This window comes from Myotis yumanensis, unplaced genomic scaffold (genome assembly GCF_028538775.1).
Source record: "Myotis yumanensis isolate MYYU_CA2020_CCGP unplaced genomic scaffold, mMyoYum1.0.hap1 SCAF_366, whole genome shotgun sequence".
Taxonomy (NCBI): domain Eukaryota; kingdom Metazoa; phylum Chordata; class Mammalia; order Chiroptera; family Vespertilionidae; genus Myotis; species Myotis yumanensis.
This window is the reverse complement of record NW_027224117.1, coordinates 973-21,467: the sequence shown is the minus strand read 5'-3', so window position 1 is coordinate 21,467 and position 20,495 is coordinate 973. Positions and strand designations below refer to the sequence as shown.

General features: G+C 57.9%; 1 protein-coding gene across 1 annotated transcript; it reads right to left on the bottom strand.

Annotated features, from left to right (window-relative positions):
* Positions 1 to 2,682: 2,682 nt before the first annotated feature.
* Positions 2,683 to 19,916, bottom strand: LOC139001315 (membrane-associated phosphatidylinositol transfer protein 3-like; the record flags this gene model as incomplete). The annotated part of the gene is made up of 13 exons (XM_070403002.1): positions 2,683 to 2,832; positions 3,067 to 3,215; positions 3,550 to 3,666; positions 6,355 to 6,471; positions 8,880 to 9,028; positions 9,551 to 9,745; positions 10,983 to 11,153; positions 12,360 to 12,508; positions 15,125 to 15,306; positions 15,741 to 15,863; positions 16,248 to 16,437; positions 19,166 to 19,401; positions 19,840 to 19,916. Coding segments are annotated over 13 exons (2,005 nt in total), but the record flags the coding sequence as incomplete, so codon positions are not given.
* Positions 19,917 to 20,495: the final 579 nt, after the last annotated feature.

Sequence of the window (20,495 nt, the reverse complement as noted above, 5' to 3'; positions counted from 1 at the left end):
GGCCACTGCAGGAGCCTCCTGGCAGGGCCCTTTGCTCCACACACACCCCTCCCTCCCCCCGCCCCCCCCCCCGCCCCCCCCCCCCCCCCCACACACACACACACACTTCAATCTAACCTGGGCCTGCAACCTTGGGCAGGTTAATTAACCCCAGGGTTTCAGTTTTCACTTCTGTGAAATGGAGATAATATTAACAACTACCACGCAGGCCATGCTAAGGATGAAATAAATGCATTGACCCCGAATGGCCCTGGCATGCTGTGCTTTATACAGGTGCTGCACTATTAGCCCCTGTACTGTTGCCATGGTGATGTTTGTAAATCACAAATCTAACTTTGCCTAAAAGCCATTCCTGGCTCCCCAGTGCCCTGAGGCCATAAGCCCTCTCCTCACTAGTGGCCTCCATGCTGTGCCCTTGAGCTTGGCCTCCCCCAGTCACAGGGAGCTGCTTGGCTGCCCGGGACCAGCTTGCACTCTCCTGCCTCCTGCTGCACACCCTCCCCTAGCAGGCTCAGGGCCCATCCCCTTATGTGCCCATCCTCCAGCTCTCCAGGCCCCTCCTCCAGAAGCCTTCCCTGCTTCCCAGGCAGAATCAGCATCTCTTCTCTGTGCTCACACAGCACAGTGGGATGAGCGCTCCTGTTCTGAGCACTGGCATCCTGGCTGGGAGAAGTCAGCTAAGCGCAGACCTGTTTGCGAGCTTCTGGGGCACTAGCCACCCACTGGCCACTACAGTGGGGGTTTGCAGACCTGGCAGGTGATCAAAGAGATTGGGGAGATTTTGTAACAATGCACGGCCCCGGTGTCACCCCCAGAGAGTCTGGTTAGACTGACGTGGGACCCAGTGATCTGTGATGACAAAAAGCAGCTTCTGATGGGCAGCAAGGTTTGGGGAGCACCGAGTGGCCCCAGGAGCCCGCGGGAAAGAGGGGCGAGCACCAGAAGGATCCCCAAAGAGGAAGGACCAACCACAGCCTCCCTTCCCCAGCTGCGGGATACTGACGGGGAGGGCTTCGGAGAAGATGTTCAAGGGAATAAACGGCACAGCCTCGTACGGGGGAGGCTGCCCCCTGAGATGCCATTGAGCCTGTCCATGACCTGTTCCCACGGAGCATCATGAGGTCAGCAGTCTCCTAGGAGCCAGGATAGCATTCTCTCCCCAAAGCGGTCACTGCTACTGGGGTGAGGCCGGACAGTCACTATCCCAACACCAAGGACTCCCAGGACCCAGGACCTGTTCCACTCTTGGGGTTCTGGTCACTTGGAGTCCTGGATCAGTGCCTCCCACCCGTAACTGGATTCCTCACGGGACCGTGATATTCCTCCTCCTAGGATCTCTCCTCATTAGTGCCCAGCCCAGGGCCTGGCTTAGGAAAGGGAGGCGGGGGTGGAAGGAGGCAGGGAGGGCGGGAGGGACGAAAGTGGTGCCCCTTTTGCTTTTCTATTGTCAAAACCCTCTGCACCCCTCTCAGCAATGCAATGGCCCTGGGGGCTGCGTTTCCAGCCACACTCCTGCCCTGTCCTAATCTGGTCTCCAAAATCCAACCCTGAACTTGTCCCACCTGCCCCCACACATGCTCTGCTCTTCCCTGTCCTTGTCACCTTCTGTCCTCTTCTTGGCCTATCTAAATCAATCGGTTTTCTTTCTTCCTTTCTTTCTTTCTTTCTTTCTTTCTTTCTTTCTTTCTTTCTTTCTTTCTTGCCTTTTTTCACTTGATAATATTTGTACAATGGCATGGATTGAAAAAATATATATACATCCATCCTTTAGGGGCTATCTCAAATGCCACCTCTCCCAGGAAGCCTACTCTGCTTTCTCCAACCAGCTGGAATAGATCCCATCTCTCAACTAGCCCTTTGGGTAGCTAGTCTCGAAAGACGGCCCCTCAGTGAGCCATGGTTGCGAGCATTCACGTGTATGTGGTCCCATCCCCTTGAATCTGGGCTGATCCTGCGACTCGCTGATAACCAACAGGCTGCAGTGGGAAGGACTCTGTGCCTCCAAGGCTGGGCCATAAGAAGGCTTGCAGCTTCCACCTGGATCTGGGACCCAGGGGGAGCCAGCCACCCTGTACAATGTCTGAATAGCCTGAGGCCTCCCAGGGCAGCAGCCACGGGGAGAAACAGAGCCCGCAGACAAGGAGCAGCAGATGCAGTCAGGAGCCAGCCCTCCTGAACACCCGGCCCAGGGGAGCCTTCAGACGCCCCCGGCCCAGACCACCTTCTGACTGAAATTGCTAGAGACACCCCACATGAGAACCTTGCAAAAGAACCCGACAGTCCCAAGAACCATGAGACAGAATAATAACTATTATTTTAAGCAGCTAAGTTTGGAGCCATTTGTTACACAGCAGGAGATCATCAGAACACACGGATTTATCCTGATTCGGGTCAGAATGTGAGAGACCAGGCCCGATTCCCTGCAGAGAATGCTCGGATAGAGTTAGAGTAAGCGGAGGAAGGAGGGCAGGGCGGGCGGGGGGATGTGGGGTCTAGAACACGGCAGGAAGTATCTCAGGGATGCAGGTAAATTAACACTGGAGGTGAAGCCAAGGCTTCGGGCTCCTGGCCCCGAGGCCAGTGGGATTCCTGGAGGAAACCAGAAAAAGCTTATCTCTCTCCCCCAGGTTTGCTGGCTCCTGCCCCCGAAGGACACGTCCCTTGCAGGGAAGTAGCACTCACCGGACAACGTCCACTGCCCCCGGCCGGACCTTGGGGTCACTTCCCATGATGGACACGCTGGCGGCAAAGGACCCGTCGATGCTGAATACCACGCACTCCATGCCACGGGGCAGCACCGTGAGGTAGCTCATCGCACAGGTCTGGTCGCCTCTGCAAAGCACCGCTGGTTGTCAACCATGTGCTCAGGTCAGGGGTTAAGCTGGGGGCCAGAGGTCAGCGTGCCACTGGGTCAGAGCTCATTCTGGGGCCAGAGAATCTGAGGATGACCTCGGCCATTTTCTCTCTCCCCTCAGGCAGGGATGAGGCCCAAAACAGAGCAGCCGAGGGCCCCATTTTCCGGAGAGGCTCGGCTGGAAGGGCCAGGGCAGTGGTCCTGGGTCTCACCTGACCACCATCTTCACGGGGTACACTCCCACCCCCAGGCGCCGGGGCCTCGGCACGCTGTAGGTGATCCGGCCGCTGCTGTTGGTGATCTCCGTGTCCAGGTGCACCCAGCGGCCCGAGGACGGCTCCGCCATCACCAGGATGTCCACCTGCAGACAGCGAGGGGGCCAGGGAACCACTGAGACTGGGGGGCTGCAGGCTTGGCTGGGGGGCTCCACCAGGGAGCTCTCTGCCAAAACAGGACTCCAGGGCTTGGGGTCCTGCCGGATGTTTCCTGGTTCCTACCACCCTCTCTCTCCACTGCAGCCACCACTGGCCCCTCAGATGCGCCAAGTTCACCCCTGTTTCCTGGCTTACCGCCCCCCACCCCTGACCTCCCCAGGCAGGGTGCCTCCCAAAGCCCTCAGCCCACATGCCATGTGGTACCACAAGGCACCTGGTGCACGTGTGGGCAGCCAAGGGGGGGATGCCCAGCCTCTGTACCTTCTCTCCCGTCAGAGCCACCATGTCCAGGGGCCCGTACATGAACCGTCCCACCAGGACCTGGGGGCCGTCTTCGGCGGCAATCACGTCATTGGCCCGGTGGTTGGCAGTGACGTTCTGCAAGGACAGAAACCAGCTCAGCTTTTGCATAGGGGCTGGAGGGACATGGACCTGCTAATGCCTTCCTATGAGCCCCATTAGAGCTCCCAAGACACAGTCACAGGAGAAAAACAGACCCTAAGACCCTAACGCTGTCCCCCGCGAGCGCTGGGGTCCCCAGAGAGGAGCATCCTCTGCTCTCTATTGTCCCCACGGCGCCGAGGAGCCGCCAGTCCTCACGGCCTGGCACCCTCCTAGCTTCCTAGGCTGGAAACTGCCAGTCCACTCACTTCGCTTCTTCCTTCCACCTCTCTGCTCACACCCACAGCCATTCACCGTCTGTCTCTTCTTAGTGAAGATGTACAAGAGCAGAGAGGATCGTGTGCCTGACACCAGCTCCTCCGAGAGCCACTCGCGGCCACTCTGGTGCCCTTCCCTTGCTGAGTCCCCACCCCACCCCAGAGGGTCCGGAGCCATCCCAGACATCGCATCATTCTATCTGCAGCCATCCCAACATCCCACCCTTCTTCCCTTCCAGTGTCAGTTCATTCTGCAGCTCAGAGGCCTCCACTGGCCAGCACCCCCACTCCCAGCCTGGCTTCAACACCGCAGCCACTCAATCTGGTGGCCCTTCCCCTACAGAACTGCCCACATGGCACCTCTACCCCACACCGTGTTCTCTCTCGCCTGGGCTCTGCTAATGGCTTCTTAATGAAGCTCCATATTCAAAAACAGACCCCGGCAGGTCCACCAGCTTTATAAAGCACCAATCTGTTAACCCCAGGGACCCCCGGATGAAGTCCAAACCATGAGCTCAGCATTAAAGCCCGGGCAGCCTTCCAGCCCTCTTTCCTGCTCCCCTTCCAAGCCCCTCTGGTCCTTTCAGGCTGGGCTCTGCCGTGGCCTCTAGGCCTTGGCTCACACTGGCCCCCCCCCCCACCCTACATGCCATTGCTGGCCTCCTGCCCCCCTATTCCAGCACATCCACTATGACCTGACTCAAGGTTGTCCCCTCCCAGAAACACTGCTTGGACGCCCCCAAAAGGCCTCTACCTCCTCTCAGTTCCCAGGGAATTTTAATTCAGTTCAAGGAACATTTGCAGCCACCTCGTCTGCATAGGCCCATCGGCTGGGCTTGGTGGACACAAAGAGGAACCAGTCACTAACCCTGCCCTGGGGACACCCCATCAAGGGCGGGACCCAGGCCCCCTCACGGGAACACGGGAGGGGGAAGAGTTGGTTCATGGAAACAAGCACATGGGAAGATGCTCGGCCTTGCTAGTTAGTCATCAAGGAAATGCAAATCAAACTACAATGAGATACCGTTTCCCGCCCACTAGGATGACTGGAATCCAAGAGACAGATAATAACATGTGTTGGTGAGGATGTGGAGGACTCGGAACCCTCGTACACGGCTGAGGGGTATGGAAAGTGATGGTGCTGCTTTAGACAAATTTTGCAGTTCCTCGCATTATTAAACTAGAGTTACCCTTTGATCCAGCAATTCCACTCCTAGGAATATGCCCAGGAGAAATGAAAACATCTGTTCACAGAAAAGCCTGCACACGAATAGTTAGAGCAACATTATTCATTGTGGACAAAGGGTAAAAACTGATTCATGGGTAAACAAAAATGCGGTACATCCATACAATGGAGTATTAGTCAGCCATAAAAAGGAATGAAGTACTGATACATGCGATCACATGGGTGAACCTTGAAAACATGATGCCAGGTGAGAGAAACCAGACACAAAAGACAACATATTGTATTATTCTGTTTATGTGGAATGTCCAGAATAGGCAAATCTGTAGAGACAGAAAGTAGCTCACTGATTGCTTAGGGCTGGGGGATGATGGCGAAAGGGCGTTTCTTTTTGAAATAATGAAATGTCAGGTTGCATACATCTGTGAACACACTAAACATATTGAATTTTAAGTGGGTGAATAATTCCTGAGCTATAGCTCAATAAATATGTCAAAACAGAAGAGTCAATTCATGGAGCACTGATCACCTTCTACCTTTTAGGACTCCTTGTGGGGTCATATCTGGATCTTCCCACCAGACTGGAAGTGTCCCCCATAGGAGTGGCTGTGTCTGTAAACCCCTAATCCCCACTCACTCCCTAGAAGAGGACCAGGGACACAGTGGTCACTGATTGTTTACTGAGTGAATAAATCAATGTGTATAGCAAACTCCTATTTATATTTCAATACCCTTTAATGACGACTCTTCATGGAAACCATGCGTGTGCTGCCCTGCAATTCTTCTTTCTATCTCCTTCCCTTTGTCATGGCAAATCTCTCTCCAGACCATACTCAGTGAGTCAGACTGTGAGCCCCATGATCATGGACAGGACTCTTTCTAATTCACATCTACATCTCTAGAGGCCCTGCATAGAGCAGTTGCTCCGTAATTGGCATCTCACCATCCCCGGTGCCCTGGACCCCCATTCTTCGGGTTCCTCTGGATTCAAGCCACCTGGAACCAACTCTCCCATCTTACACACCCCCCCCCCCCCAAACCCCACCCCACCCCCACTGCAGCATCCTGGGCCTCATCTAAGCATGAAGCCCAGTATGTGTGAGCGCTCAGGTCTGGGGGGCAAATCAAAGGCCTTACCTGCCATGCGAATGCCCCAGCCCCAAGGGCAGCCCCACTTCTCTGAGGTCACCTCCCAACCAGTGCGTGACTCCCACCAGCACATACCCGCAGCTTGACCTGGGTCCTCTTACGAAGCCACTTCTCTCGGGGGTTAGTGGGGCTCAGGGTGGCAGGATCCAAGCCATCGCTCTCCTTGATGGTCACACTCTCATAGCGCATCACCTGATAGACGCCAAGCAGGGCTCCAGGTCAGGCCATCTCCACCCCTCCTGCTCCCTCCCAGGGTGTCAGGGCCCATCAGCTTGCAGCCAGAAGGCCCACCCCCAAGCCTCCTCACCTCCCAGCTTGGAACCCTCAGGAGGCTGGAGACCCCAGGACCCATGTCCCTGCCCTCCTGTCCTGACTGCTGTGGCCAGAGCACAGGCCCACAAATGCTCTCTGGCCTGGGAGCAGCTTCTATCCCCCACACCCAGACTTCACAGCTATCTGTGTCTGTACCCATTCTCTGTCTTCCCTCCTGTTAGGTAGGGGACCCTCATCTAAGGTCACTGAAGCCCTGATCCCAGCCCCTCCTGCCACTCAAGGCCATTGCTCCTGCAGCATTCCCTCTCAGTCCTAAGGGACTGATCAGTCCCTCTCCACTGAACCATTCTCCTTTGCATACAAATATGCTATAATCGTGCTCACCTTAAAGAAAGAAAAAACACTCTCTCTCGGACCCCTGGTGTCTCTCCAATGATCATCACATTTCTGCTCTCCCTTACCCTGTGCTCTATCTCCCCTCCCTCCCTGCCGCCTCCCTCTGCCCACTCCAATCAGGCTTCTGTCCCCATTGCTCCACTGAAACCATTCTCGACAAAGCCCCGCCCATGACTTCCATTCTGCCCCACTCAAAGGTCCTCTCCCATCCATCCTCTCTTGCTCTTCCGTGATTCCTCCTCCTCTCTCTCTTGGAGCTGCAGGACTCAGCCTTGAACTTCTCTATCTATGGCAACTCCCTCAGTATCTGTGGTGTTGTGATTTATCATAAGAATATATATATTTGTTTTTCATCCCCATTTCTGGCCCAGAGCTTCTAAAATCCTTGTCATTTCCCAAGTGATGAGAGCAACAAAGGTGTCTTTTATGTTAGTGAGGTGACTTGGCGGGGGGGTGGGGGGGGCTGGTTGCTAGGGAAACCAACCTTGTGAATAGATGGTTTTAAATTTTCAGTCCCAACCCCTAACCTCCAGAGAGGAGAGAGGGGCTGGAGGTTGGCCAGTGGCCAACAATTTACTCAATCGAGCCCAGTAGTAAAGCCTCCATAATGACCTCCAAAAATAGGGTTCGCAGAGCTTCCAGCTGAGCAGAGCAGCATCCCAGGGGAGGCAGGGACGCTCCCCCCACTTCCCCACACCTTGTCCTATGCGTCTCTTCTATCTGCCTGTCCCTGAGTTATATCCTTTTATAATAAACTGTCATCTAGGAAGGAAAATGTCTGAGTTCTGTGAGCCGCACTAGCAAATTACAGTAATCAGACCCAGGAAGGGAAATGGGAGCCTCTGACCCGTCCATCAGAGGCCCAGGCGGCACCTGGACTTGCGACTGGCGTCTGAGGGGGGCGGGGTCAGCCTTGAGGGACTGAACCGTTACCCTGTGGGATCTGAGCTATTTCCAGGTAAGCAGCGTCAGAACTGCGTTGAACTGTGAGGCACCCGGCTGGTGTTGGAGAATTGCTTGGTGCGGGGAAGATGCCACACTTTGGAATTGGTGTCAAAGTCAGAGCATTGTACCTGTCACCCTGTCACCGGCTTTAAATGCCATCCGAGCTCTGATCACCCACATTTTTATCGCTAAGCCTGACACCTTCCCAAGCTCCGGACTTTCTACTCCCCTTCCCTCTCAACATCTAACAGGCATCTCACCCTCCCAGGCCCAGATACAAGACTCCGTTCCTCCCGCCCCCCCCCCCCCCCCCCCGGCCCTGCTCCTCCCCAACCGTAAGGAATGGCCCTCCTGTAAATGCTCAAGTGGAACAGGACCCGTAGGCTCCCCTCTCCCTTACAGCTCAGACGTCAGCAGGCCCCGTCACCCCAGCTCAAACCCTCAGCGCCTCCACCACCAGCACCTCAGCCCCAGCTGCCCTCGTGAAGTTGAGCTCCTGTGTTTGCCTCATGCTTTCTCCCCACAAACAGCAGCCTTCCTTCTAAAGACACAAGTCAGTTGATATCTCTCCCTTGTTCAAAACTCTGCCATGGCTCCTGATTGGACCCTGCATAGCATCAAACTCCTGACCTTGGCCATCTAGGCTGTGTGTGACCGGGGCCCGCCCCCTATCCCTGCACCTCCTCCCCCAGCTCTCCCCACTCGCTGGCCTGTGCCACCTACGGACCAGGGCACGGAGACCCACAGAGAGCAGGTCTCTGTTACTCCGGTCTCCAAGTTGAAACTTGGGTACATTCTCCCATGTAGTTTCTATCTCACTTTCTAGAAAGTACCGGGCTCCTTATGAAGCCCGTTGTCTGACTGTCGCCCTCCCACCTGGCTGAGTGCTGCAAGGACTTCCCAGCAGCCGGCGCAGCCCGCAGGGCCAGCTCTTCTCCAGACACAGAAGGGCAGGAGCCTGCAGCGGGCCCGGAGGGGCGGAGTACCTGTCTCAGGATGAAGGCCACCACGTCCGTGGACTCCCAGTAGCTGGCGTGGAAGAGGTGGGGCAGCGCCACAGTGGGGAAGGCGGTGAGGACCTCGGGGCAGTAGAGGGCGTAGTCGATGCGCTTGGCACCCCACCACTTGGCCGTGACTGTGGAGCCGAGAGGGAGGTGAGGACAGCGCAGACTGCCTGGGCCTGGACCCATGGGGCAGAGTGGGACCCGTGCACAGGCGCAGTGGTGGACGTCCCACTCGGGATGCAAGTGCGAGGCCAGCACCCAGCTTACAATGAGCTCTAGGACATGGCTGCTTCTCTCCCCACCTCCCACCCACCCCTCCTCTAGGACAGGTGCCACAGATTGGTCCCCAGGAATGGGGACCCACGGAGGCGTCCATGGTCCCATCCCCCGGGCTGCCGGTCAGCAGGATTCCCAGTGGGGAAACTGAATGTTGGCATCAGGGCTCTGGCCGAGGTCAGAGCTCAGTTTGTGCCAGGAGGAGTCATGGCTCATGCCACAGTCAGGGTCAAAGTTCTCTCTGAGGTCAGAGTTCAGTGTGATTTCAGCTACCCCTCCTCTCTGCCCTCAGCAGCTCTGGCGGTGGACCAGCGGCCGCCCAGAGGTAGGTCCCTCTCCCTTGAACCCAGGGAGACCCCCAGATGTCCCTCACTCACTGCAGGAGGCGCCGACGGGTGCCAGGCTGTCTGAGGACCTGGAGCTCTCGCTGTGCGAGCTGCCCTGGCTCATCCTCCGCCCCGGGCGCTGGGACTGCGGGGCCTGAAGGGGCGAGGCGGGGGCGTCCACCATCGGCGGGCTTCCCTGGGAGCTGCCCTCCAGGAAGAGGGCGCTGTGGGTGTGCAGGGCATCCGCTGGAGGGAGAACTTCATCTCAAACAGAGCCACCAAGCTATGCCGGCCCCACGCGGGTGGGAGGCAGGCGCTCAGAGATGACCACCCCCAGCCCTGCTCTCTCACCCCAGACAGGCAACCTGCACCTCTCACCCCCCGGAACCTGGCTGGGACGCCTTCCCCATAATACATCATCGGGTTTCATGTCCTCTAAATTGTGGGCACAAATCAGGGTCCCAACCATCATTCCTCCCCTAACAGCGCTGCCAAGGGCGCCCCTGGGAGAGGAACCCCAAACCCCAGCTAAGGTCACGGGTAAACCATAACCATGTGCTCTTGTATCAGACCTCACCCCTGAGCTGCAAGGGCCTGTGGCTGAGCCCAGAAGTGCATGGGCACCACAGCCTGGAGCTGGGGGGCGCTCTGGGGGCGGGGGCATGCCCTGACCGAAGAGGGACACATTGTAGGGTCGGGGAGGGAGGTTTCAGAGCTTCTTCTGTCGGTGGAAGCTCCTGACAAAGCGGGACTTTGGAAATTGAGTTTTCATCGAAACGGGAGGTGGGGGGGGGGGGGGCGGCGTTTACATCCTGAATGAGCCACAGACAGCTCTCCCCCCACAATCTGGCCACACCTCTGAACAGGCTCAGGGGGGTGGAGCCAAAGCTCGCATCTCCAAGCCCCTGACTGTCCAGTACAGGCCTCCCCTTGGCCTCACTGGCCTCCCCCAAACCCACCTGCCCTTGCTTCTGCTTGACCTAGAAGATCCCCCAACACCCATCCCCCAGCTCTTCTCCAGCCGTCCAAGAGCCTTGGTCAAAGCCCCCTATTCGTGAGGCCTGCTGGGGTGAGATACCTCCCGCCCTGCACCTCCGAGTACAGGCTGGGCACTGGGCAACAGCATTCAGCTGGACCCGGGCCTGCCAATGAGCTGACAGCGCGAGTATCATGCTGGCCCCGGACCCAGGAGCTTAGCCAGCAAGCTTGTCAGGGAGCAGAGCTCGGGTCTCTGCGCCCCAAGCTGCTCCTATAGAGCAGGTGCTCGCACAGGTGGGCTGCTCGGAAAGCAGGCGAGTCGGCCGTTTGCCTGTCCTGTGCCCTCAGAGCACACAGCCCCTGCTCAGATGGGTCTAGTCACTCCATCAGCTGACAGCTTGGAGTGGCTGGACCAGAGACGGGGACCCTGGAGTGCGCCTGGCTGGGGCCCAGCCTCTGGCTCAGCACACGCTCCCCTACCCCCCCCCCCCCCCCAGGAGCCTACCGAGGAGGAGGGACTGTCCATCGCCCAGCGGGAACCTCTGGTAGCGGGGCACGCTGACGGGCGGCACCAGGTGGAACTTGGGCTCCAGCAGCGGCTCAAGCCGTGAGGCGGAAGGGTCTGCGCAGTGGAAGAAGCTGTAGACCTGGCTGCAGGCCGGACGCACCTGGAGTCCTGGGAGCAACACAGGGAGCCCCCTTGCTGGTCCCCGCTCACTCGGCCCTAGTGCAGCTTTGCGTAGCCTGCTCCTCTGCTCAAGAAATGCATGGCTCCCTGCCGCCACCAGCATCAAAGCCACATGTTCAGTTTGGCATTCAAGTCCTTGCCTGTCGGTGCCACCTGGGAGCGCTGCTGTAGGCACCCAGACTGCACCACGGTGGCCATGTGAAACGCCCCAGCAGGCTAGCTTTCTCTGGGCCTTGGCTCAAGCTGCCCTCCTCCCAGCAGGCCCTTTTCCCCCTTTCAGCTCTCCACTCTCACTTAGTGGCTGCCTGACCTATGCAGCCGACCCAGGCTCTTTTCCTCAGGGTCAGCTGCCCCTTCCTCCAGCCCCCACCCAACCCCTAGCCTGGTGGTAGTTCTTGGTTTGCCAGAGCCGGCAGTACACTTCTCTCACAGACCAGCAGGTGTCTCCACTGAGGCCTCCTTCTCCTCCGTGCGTCTCCTTGTCCCTCTATGTCAGGGGACTGGACTGACCACGTCCAGGGAGCTTTAGGGTTCCTTAGTGACATCAGGGCAGCCGTGGGGTCCCGCCTCCTCTCTCTCCCCACTTCATGCAGAGCCCCTCCCTGTTTCTCTGTTCTGTACTGTAGGTCGTCAGTGAGCTCTGGGACAAAAGAAGTTTGAGAAGCCCTGGTATGTGATCTGCAAGGTGCCTCCAGCCTCTTGCATCCTCAGAATCATGGCTTAGCCACCTGCCGGCGAAAACCACCTGGGTGTGTATTTCAGAGGAATGAGGACGGCATTCAAGGCTTTGGGCATTGCGTGCGTGAGCAAAGGCACCGAGGCAGGCCTGGCTGCAGTGGGCCTACCTGGGCACTGGGGAAGGAGAGGGTGGGGGCAGCAGGGTAACTAGTGGTGGTTTCTCTTCCCACAGAGCATGACAACCGAACAACAGGCCCGCAGGTCAGCCAGGGGCATGTGACAAGGACAGTGAGACCCACCAGAGGCTGCCTCACCTTTGCTCCATCTGTGAAACGACCCCCCCATTCTTCCTCCTCTCCCCTCCGCCTCCTCCTTCTTCTCTTCTCTGTCCACCTACCCCAACTCTGTGACCCACCCTCCCCCTGCCCCCGACACCCCACTCTCCCCAATTTGAGGCCCTGACACAGTGGGCTAGTGACACAAAGGCATCTCAGCCCCAGGCTGGGCCACACCCACCGTCCAGCGCGGGCAGCACCGTCCTCCGCATGGCCAGGACCAGGCCGAGGGGCGAGCCGAAGAGGAAGAAGTCAGACACGTCAAAGTCCAAGCGGCCCAGGCTGACCGCAGGGGGCTCGGCCTCATCCTTCAGCATGCTCGAGTGGATGCTGGGGAGCGGGGAGACAGAGGCGGCGGGTTAGGGAAGGGCCGTGGAAGGGAAGCATCCGCTCAGCAGGGCAGCTTGAGGTCTGGGTACGGAGAGCCCAGCCCTCCATCTCTGGGGCCGGGCCCAGAACCAGAGACCACGCGCTGGACGCCATCAACACAAGCTGGCAGCCTCTCAGCATTGGCCACCGAGGCCTGGCCAACATTTGGCGAAGGCAGGGGTCATCGGCCCACTCTTTCCGTAAAGGGCCAGATGGTAAATATTTTAGACTTTGAGGGCCATATGGTCTCCATCACATCTACTTAACTCCGCCGTGTAGCATGCGAGCAGCCACAGACGACACCTAAACAAATCCGCGCGGCCAGTGAAACTCGATCCACTGCAACTGGCCGAGGACCTGGGCCCACTAAGCGTCCCACGCGCTGGCAGGCCCGCCCCTCGTGCCGGGTCTGTGATGGCCACACTGTGAATCCCAGCCCCAGCTACCCGAGAAGCCCAGCTGGCCACTACACAGACCAGCTGGGCGGTGTCGGTCCTGCCAGATTAGGGCTCTCGTTGTAACTCATGTTCCAGGCAACCCGCAGACACAGATGCACACAGCTCCGGCTTCCCTCCCCGCCCGCCTGCAGAGGAAGCAGAGCTTAAACAGAAAACGGCCAGACACAGAATTCCAATCACTCGCATCTCAGGCACCCAGTGCCCCCAAAGAGTCCGAGTTGATGTTTAGCCCCAGGCCCAGAGCAGGCTGCCCGGGAAGGGCAGGAAAACTGGGCCCTCCCTGGCCTTCCAGTTGGCGGCCTCGCGTTTAAGACAATCCCGTGGGATTACATAATTGATGAATCGATCAATAGAATGCAGATTCGACTGACATACTCCAGTTGGAAGAGAAAGGGACTTTTAGGAATCACAGTTGGAACAGGGTGTGAGCGAGGGTCCTGCACGCCACACGCCTCTGCCTCGGGTGGTGTGAGCATCTCGCCGTGAGGACGATGACTGGCGTTTAACAATACGTCTTCCATGTACAGCGTGGTCCCTAAACACCCGCCAACTACTTAATTGCCAAAGAAGCAGCCATCTGTCCCTGCACCAGAGGGAAAAGCTGGCTGCGTCGGACCAGCTACTGAGAGCCTCCAACTTCTTGTCACTCTTCAAATGTGGGGTTTTCTTAAAGGATTTTTCAAGGATGAACCAGAAATGTGGAGATTTTACTTTGCAGCTCAGACTTGAAACATAACTGCTTTTCTTTTAAAGAATTGTCTGTCGGAGGGGCTTTAAATAGCCAGAGATTTAACTACGCAGCGCCTCTGACCTAATAATTCCTCCTTCAGGAATGCATGCAAACAAAATAGCCCTAATATGCACATGAATGTTGATGCACGAAGGTCGTCACCAGGGCGCTATTTATAATTTTGAAGAATTGGAAAAAGCCAAAGCGTCCAATGACTGGGGTTAAGTAAATGTGTCCGTTTACTCAATAAAATATTGTTAAGGCCATCTACCAAGTATTTTTATTTTTATTATTTTTTAAAATATATTTTTATTGATTTCAGAGAGAAAGGGAGAGGGAGAGAGATAGAAACATCAATGATGAGAGAGAATCACTGATCGGCTGCCTCCTGCATGCCCCCCAATGGGGATCGAGCCCGCAATCTGGGCATGTGCCCTTGATTGGAATCGAACCAGGACCCTTCAGTCCACAGACCAACACTCTATCCACTGAGCTAGGGCTCTACCAAGTATTTTTAATTATACAGGGGGAAAATCACACTATAAGGGTAGGTGTGTGTGGGTTTTTTTAAAAAGTAACACTAATTGCAAAGCATGTAAAAAAATATATATATAACTGAACGAAAATAACGCCAAAGCATTAGCGTGGTTCCCTCTGGGTGGTGAGGCGGTCTCTTTCCCAAATGCTGAGCTGGCCTCGTGCTACTTGTCACTCGGGTAAGAAAGGAGGGAGCGACGGAGGAAAGAATTGAGGAGAAAGAGAAGAGGTGTTCCTTCCGATGTGGGTCTATGCTCAATACCTACTTGTATGTATCCTGAACAACGAGCAGATAGTTCAGGTAGCTGGGGTCGATGACCATGACCCTTCTAGAAGGTTAAAGGGTGGGCGGCTCCATGGGGGCCCTGGCACCGATGAGGAAAGGGTACTGGGTACCGGGGGCTGGGGAACCAGTGCCAAGCCCAGCTCTTGTCCCTGGCTGTGTGGCCCCAGGAACCTCCCTGACTGACGTGGCCTCTACTGCCTCATCTGAGAAACAGTAAGAACACACACCTGGAGTCGCTCACAAAACACACACCAGATTCTTAAAACGGCCAGGAAAGTAGGCTGGGCAGCATTTGCCAGGTTGCAGAAGATGAGCCTGAGGCTCAGGATGTGCGGCTGCCTGTCCCCTCCCCCTGAAAGTTGGGGTGGAGCAGAGACAGAGTGCAGGGCCCAGGATCTCAGCCCAGGGCCCATGGGGAGCAGCCTTGGGCTCAGGCTTGACTCTGGACCCCCCAGGAAAGACCTGGGACATGTGATGGGTCCTGAGCCACCCCTAGGATGCTAAGCCGAGGTGCTCTCTGCTCCGGGTGCTTTGCCGAAGGAAGATGGGACGCAGGGAATGGTTACCTTGATAGGAAGGCATGATGTTGGGTGATGGCCTCGCAGTCATAGGTGGAGGAATCGCTCTGTTTCCGTGGCAACGGCCTCTTGGGCTCCTCATCCTCCAACACGCTGGAGATGTCAATGCTGCTTTTGCTGAGCCGCTTGCTGCTGGCCAGACTGCACTCCTCCTCCACCCCCGGGGTGTCCTGTGGGACCGAGGAGAGGGCAGGAGGGCACTGCAGTCACTGGGGACTCTGGGGCCCTGCCTCCTCCCCAGCCGCAAGGAACCCCTTTCTCCTAGACGTGAGAGGCAGCACATCTTCCAAAAGAAGCATGAAAGCTGCCATCCAGTCGTGGTGGGATTTTAGTCACAGGGCTGTCTCCTGCCCACAAAGGGATTGGCGAGTTAGTGGGACTCGGGGCAGCTACCTGGGGACCCGGCCCCAAATTAGCCCCCCTGGGCCTCCGTTTCCTCCCCTGTGGTAGTAATCGCTTGCTACTCCTGTGAGATTGAGATACAATATATACTTTGTGACCTGGATTTCGTGGTGCATGTGTCAAGGGTTAACAGTCCTGCCCTCAGAGAGGCCCCTGCTCCCCAGGACAGACCCCTCCACCATACCCACCCCCTGGCCCGCACCTGGGTGCTGCTGACGCTCCCCTTCCGGCTGCTGCTGCCAGGGCTGTCGCCTGAGGGCCCCGCACTGTAGCAGATGGCATCAAAGGCCAGGAGGCCCCCCACACAGTCCCCGATGAGACACACCTGCAGAAGGCACAGCTGGGACTACAGGCCTGGACACTGCTGACCCCTCACCCCCACACCCACCCAGAGCACCTGGATAACAAGGAGCCTGTCCCAGGGAGGCCTGAGAGCTGCAATAGGGGGAGGGGTGCTCATTCTGGGGCCAGGGTCAGGGGAGGACAGGGCTCAGGCATGGGCCAGGGCTCAGCATGGGCTCACAGTTAGAACTCAGATGTTGGCCTCACTCTTCCTATCTGTAAAATGGGGTCAAACCCAAAGATCTTAAAAGCCTTCTTGGATCTCAGACACCATGGCTCCTGAACAGCCTGGTCTAGATCCTTGGGGCAGATTCAAGCCTCTTTCCAGGTAGGGCCAAGGCAGGGAGGTGGGCGCAAGCTGTCCTACCTGCCCACTGAAGCCGATGCCGTCCGGGGACTTGAGGAACTCTGCGTAGACCTGGTTGGCTTGCTCGATGACGGTGGCAACTGCATCCTGGTACTGTGGGGAGGAGATGGCCAACAGGGGCAGCACGGCCAGAGGGACGTGGTCCTGGCTGTTGCTGAGACAGCCCTCATCGTGGCTGTAGGGATTGAGGCTGCAGACAGGGGGCCAAGGTAAGCCCAGCGGGCATCAGGCAGGGGGCGGGTGAGGGGCTGTGGACTGGGCAGAAGAGAGCACGTGCTGACCGGGAACTGGCCCTCCACTCCAGGGTCCCCTGCGCCTGCCCCGTAGCAGCCCGTGATGCGGGCCCTGGCGTCTCCTGTGACAACAGCTCTCTCCTGCCCTGTTCTGCATGGCACCAAAGAACCCCCAATCATGAAAGAAGCCACTGGTGCGGATCTGGGTGGGGACTGTCATCCTGGCAGACTTCCTAGAGGAGGTGGGGTTTGAACTAGGTCTCATGGAAGGCTTTCGGGGACGTCGAAAGGAAGAGAGAGGGTTGCCAGGCATGTCGCAGCTTGGGGTGGGCACCTAGCTGTATGCTCCATAGTGTGTCCATGGCCCAGCTGCCTACCCCTTCGCCAGCCCCACCCACCTGTCCTGCCTCTGTCCCCTGGGCCAATGGACCCAGCTGGCCAGGAGGGGCCACACGGGGAGGAATTGCCCAATGGTGACCCAGCCCCTGCCCTTCCCTCATCGCCTAAGCTCAGGCTGCCTGAGGTTGACACCGGGGACAGGTGACAGGGCTCAGGGACCCCAGGCAGGTGACAGAGACCCCAGGGTGTGCAAGTCCAGCCTAACAACCATCCCTCGTCTCCAAAGAACACAAATGAGAGGAAACGGGCCTCGACTGCAGCCGGAGAGATTTTAATTAGCGAGAACGAGCTCTCTCCCAGCAGTGATTAGGGCTGATGGATGGGCTGGCAAGGCGCTGCCTGGGGGAGAAGGACACTCCCTCCCGCCACCCCCTCGCTGTCCCCTCCAGTGGCCAGGCCATCCATCTTCCTGGCCATCAGGCCTGGGTTGGGTCACCCAGCTCTGGGGGTCAGATGTCCTGGAGGCGCGGGGTTTGGGGGAATCCTGAGACTGATTATGAGTGAGCCCAATTAACTCCGGCTGCTGGAGTGTGAAGGGAACGGAGCCACGTCAACCCAGCTCCCCAATCCTGCAGCAGAGCAGACGCAGCCGATTAATCTGTCGAAGAAGCACATTCCAGGGCCCTCCCTAGGGGTGAGGCCCGCCGCCCGCTGGGGAACTACGGACCTCATCTCCTTCCTTCCTTCCCACTCTGATTGAGATCGGCCCTGCTGTGTCCTGGAGCACATCAATCAGACAGGTCTCTGCCTCCCCCCCGCCCCCCACCCCTCCAGGTGCCAACTTCCCTTTCTCTCAGAGACCAGAGGAGTGAGGCCTGCACGCCCCGCACAGGTGCTCCCCACCCGCAGGACGCTGGGCACGGCCTCCTCCCCTCCCAGCACTGCTGAGCCCTGTCTGGGCCACACCTGAGGGAGGGGCTGGGACGCCCTGCCCACCCTCCCCGAGCCCCACGTGGCTAAGGGCTCCTCTCTGAGAAGCCTCCGGGTTCTGGCAGAGTTGACATGAAAGGGAGTGAGGGCAGGAGAAAGGTGCCAGCCTCCCTTTCATCCCTAACTGCACGAAGCTCTCGGCTGCCGGTCCCCAGCTGGCCGCACGCTCCATCAGACCGGTGCTCTGCAGGTGCCAGGCCTTCTGTGCCCGCGTTAGCTGTGCTCCTACCGGGCAGGGACCTGGGAAGCAGAGCCCTCCGGGCCTGGGGCGGTGGGCAGAGCCTCCCACAGGCGCCCGGATCCTGGTGGGCCCCTGGTCTCCCTGTTAAGCCCCCACAGGCACCGGGGCAGGTTTGGGTGAGGAGCCCAGGCCTGGTAAGCGTGCTGCCTTATCCCCGCCATCCGGGTACTCTGATGGCGGTCAGAGACACTGCCCTCCCAGCCCCCTGTCCACCAATGGGGAGAGCACTTTCGCCCTGTGAGGACCATGACGTGAGTCACGCACACCCCCTCCGTGTGCTTTCTAAGTGCCCCACGCTGCTGCGCTAGGTGCTTCACACAGGCCAGCACACAGAAGCCTCAGAAAGACTCTGGGAGGTGGTTATTCTCCAGAGAATCCCCATGTTATTGACAAGGAAACAGACAGGGAGAAGCTAAATACACCCCCCCCCCCCCCCCCCCCCGCCCCGGGTCACACAGCTGGAACTCAAATCCAGGCTGACGGAAGAGCCCACGCCCTGAACCATGTTATGCTACGCTCACAGCACACACCAGTCACCTCCTCCGGGCAGCCCGCAAAGCCTAAAATATTTACTGTCTGGCCCTTTAAAGGAAAGTTTGCTGACCCCTGATCTAATGCCTGAATATCACTGCTTTGGACTCTCAGGTGCAGAGAGACCTCAAAGACATGCTGCCCTCTTCCTGAGGGTCCTCAGTGCCCTGTGCCACTTCCGTTAGAGCTCACATCCCTACTGGCTCCAATTACGTGGCCTGGGAGTGAGGCTGCCTGGGTTTGACTCCTGGCTCCATTCGCTGGGTGACCCTGGGGGAGCTGCATTGCTTAACCTCTCAGTGCCTCAACTTCCTCACCTGGGCCAACGAGACCCAGGGCTGTGAGCACAGGAAGTGGACCTGAGCTGCCAGCACCGCCTGGTCCCGGGCAGAGGAGGACTCGGTACACAGTGCTCATTGCTTGGAACTCTGCTGACCACTTCCCACGGTCAGTCAGGAGCTGACATCCCAGAGAGGCCTGGGCAGGTATCCCCTGCCCACCAGTCCCCACATGGCGGGGGGCCGTCCCCCCACTTAATCCCCCCACCAGCGCCAGCCAGTCCCAACAAGCAGAAAGGGACTCACTTGGAGACCAGCGAGAAGGCCTCGGAGCAGATGGCAGGACAGGGGACAAACTTGATGAGGATGTGGCCCAGGGCCGCAGGGAAGTGGGCGCGTGTGACCTTCTCCAGCACGGAGCTGAACGTGTGGATGTCGGCTGCCTTGCAGGAGGGGTCCCCCGAGCCCGTGTCCAGGACGTTCCCCCCGTGCAGCACCAGCAGGAGCACTTGCGTCTTGCAGGAGCGCTGGGAGAAGACTTCCTGGAAGGGACATCGGTGGGGACAGAGAGACAGGCAGCAGGGAGACAGGGAGGGGTAACACCATGAATCTCACACACACACACACACACACACACACACACACACACACGGGGGGGGGGGGGGGAGGCAGCCTGCAGCCAGAGAAGCAGGCACTGTGCCCAGCCTGTCTCAGCTCCAAGTCAGGGACTTCTCTTGCCCCCATATGATGAGGGGCACAGGCTGCCAGGAAGGCAAGCCCCTCAATGTCAGGGTCGGAAGGATCCCAGGAGGCCCTTCTTGTTCATATGAGAGCCACAAGCCCAGAGCAGGAGGGGGTGCTGCCCAGAGTTGCACAGCAAGCCAATGACCCGGATGGAAACTAGGCAGCCTGTCCACCAGGACTCTGCCTTACATCCTGAGCACAGAGGTGGGCCCCGACAGCCTCGGAAACCCGCCTACCTCACTGTCTTCGTGGATCTCAATGCTTCCTTGGGCCGGGAACTTCTGTCTTCTCAAGGAGACCCGGTACAGCTCTCCTGAGGGGGAGCAGAGCAGAGCTCAGCTGGCAGGAGGCGTGGGCCCACAGGCCGTGGGGCGATAGCGTCGGAGCTAGGGCGTCACCCTGCTCAGCCCCGGCCTCCGAACCAAGCACAACGTGAAACCCTTTCTCCTCCTATAAAGCGGAAGCCCAGCAGGATGAGGCTGTGTCATGGTGCTGTCCCAGGGCCAGCAGGGCCACCCTAGGAAGGAACTACCCTGATCTTTCCTTCACTAACAGCAACAGTGTAAGGGTCGTCCGATGGCTTCCACTTCCTGTATTAGACAGAAATGTGGGCCGAGCATCCTTCTGGAAACAACCACAGCCCGGCCAGCGTGACTCAGTGGTTGAACCAGGAGGTCATGGTTCAATTCCCAGTCGGGCACATGCCCGGGTTGTGAGCTCCATTCCCAGTGTGGGGCATGCAGGAGGCAGCCGATCAAGGATTTACTCTTATCATTGATATTTCTCTCTCTCTCTCTCCCTTTCTCTCTGAAATCAATTAAAAAAAAAAAATATATATATATATATATATATATATATGTATTTTAAACTGACCACAGTTGCTGGATTTTAA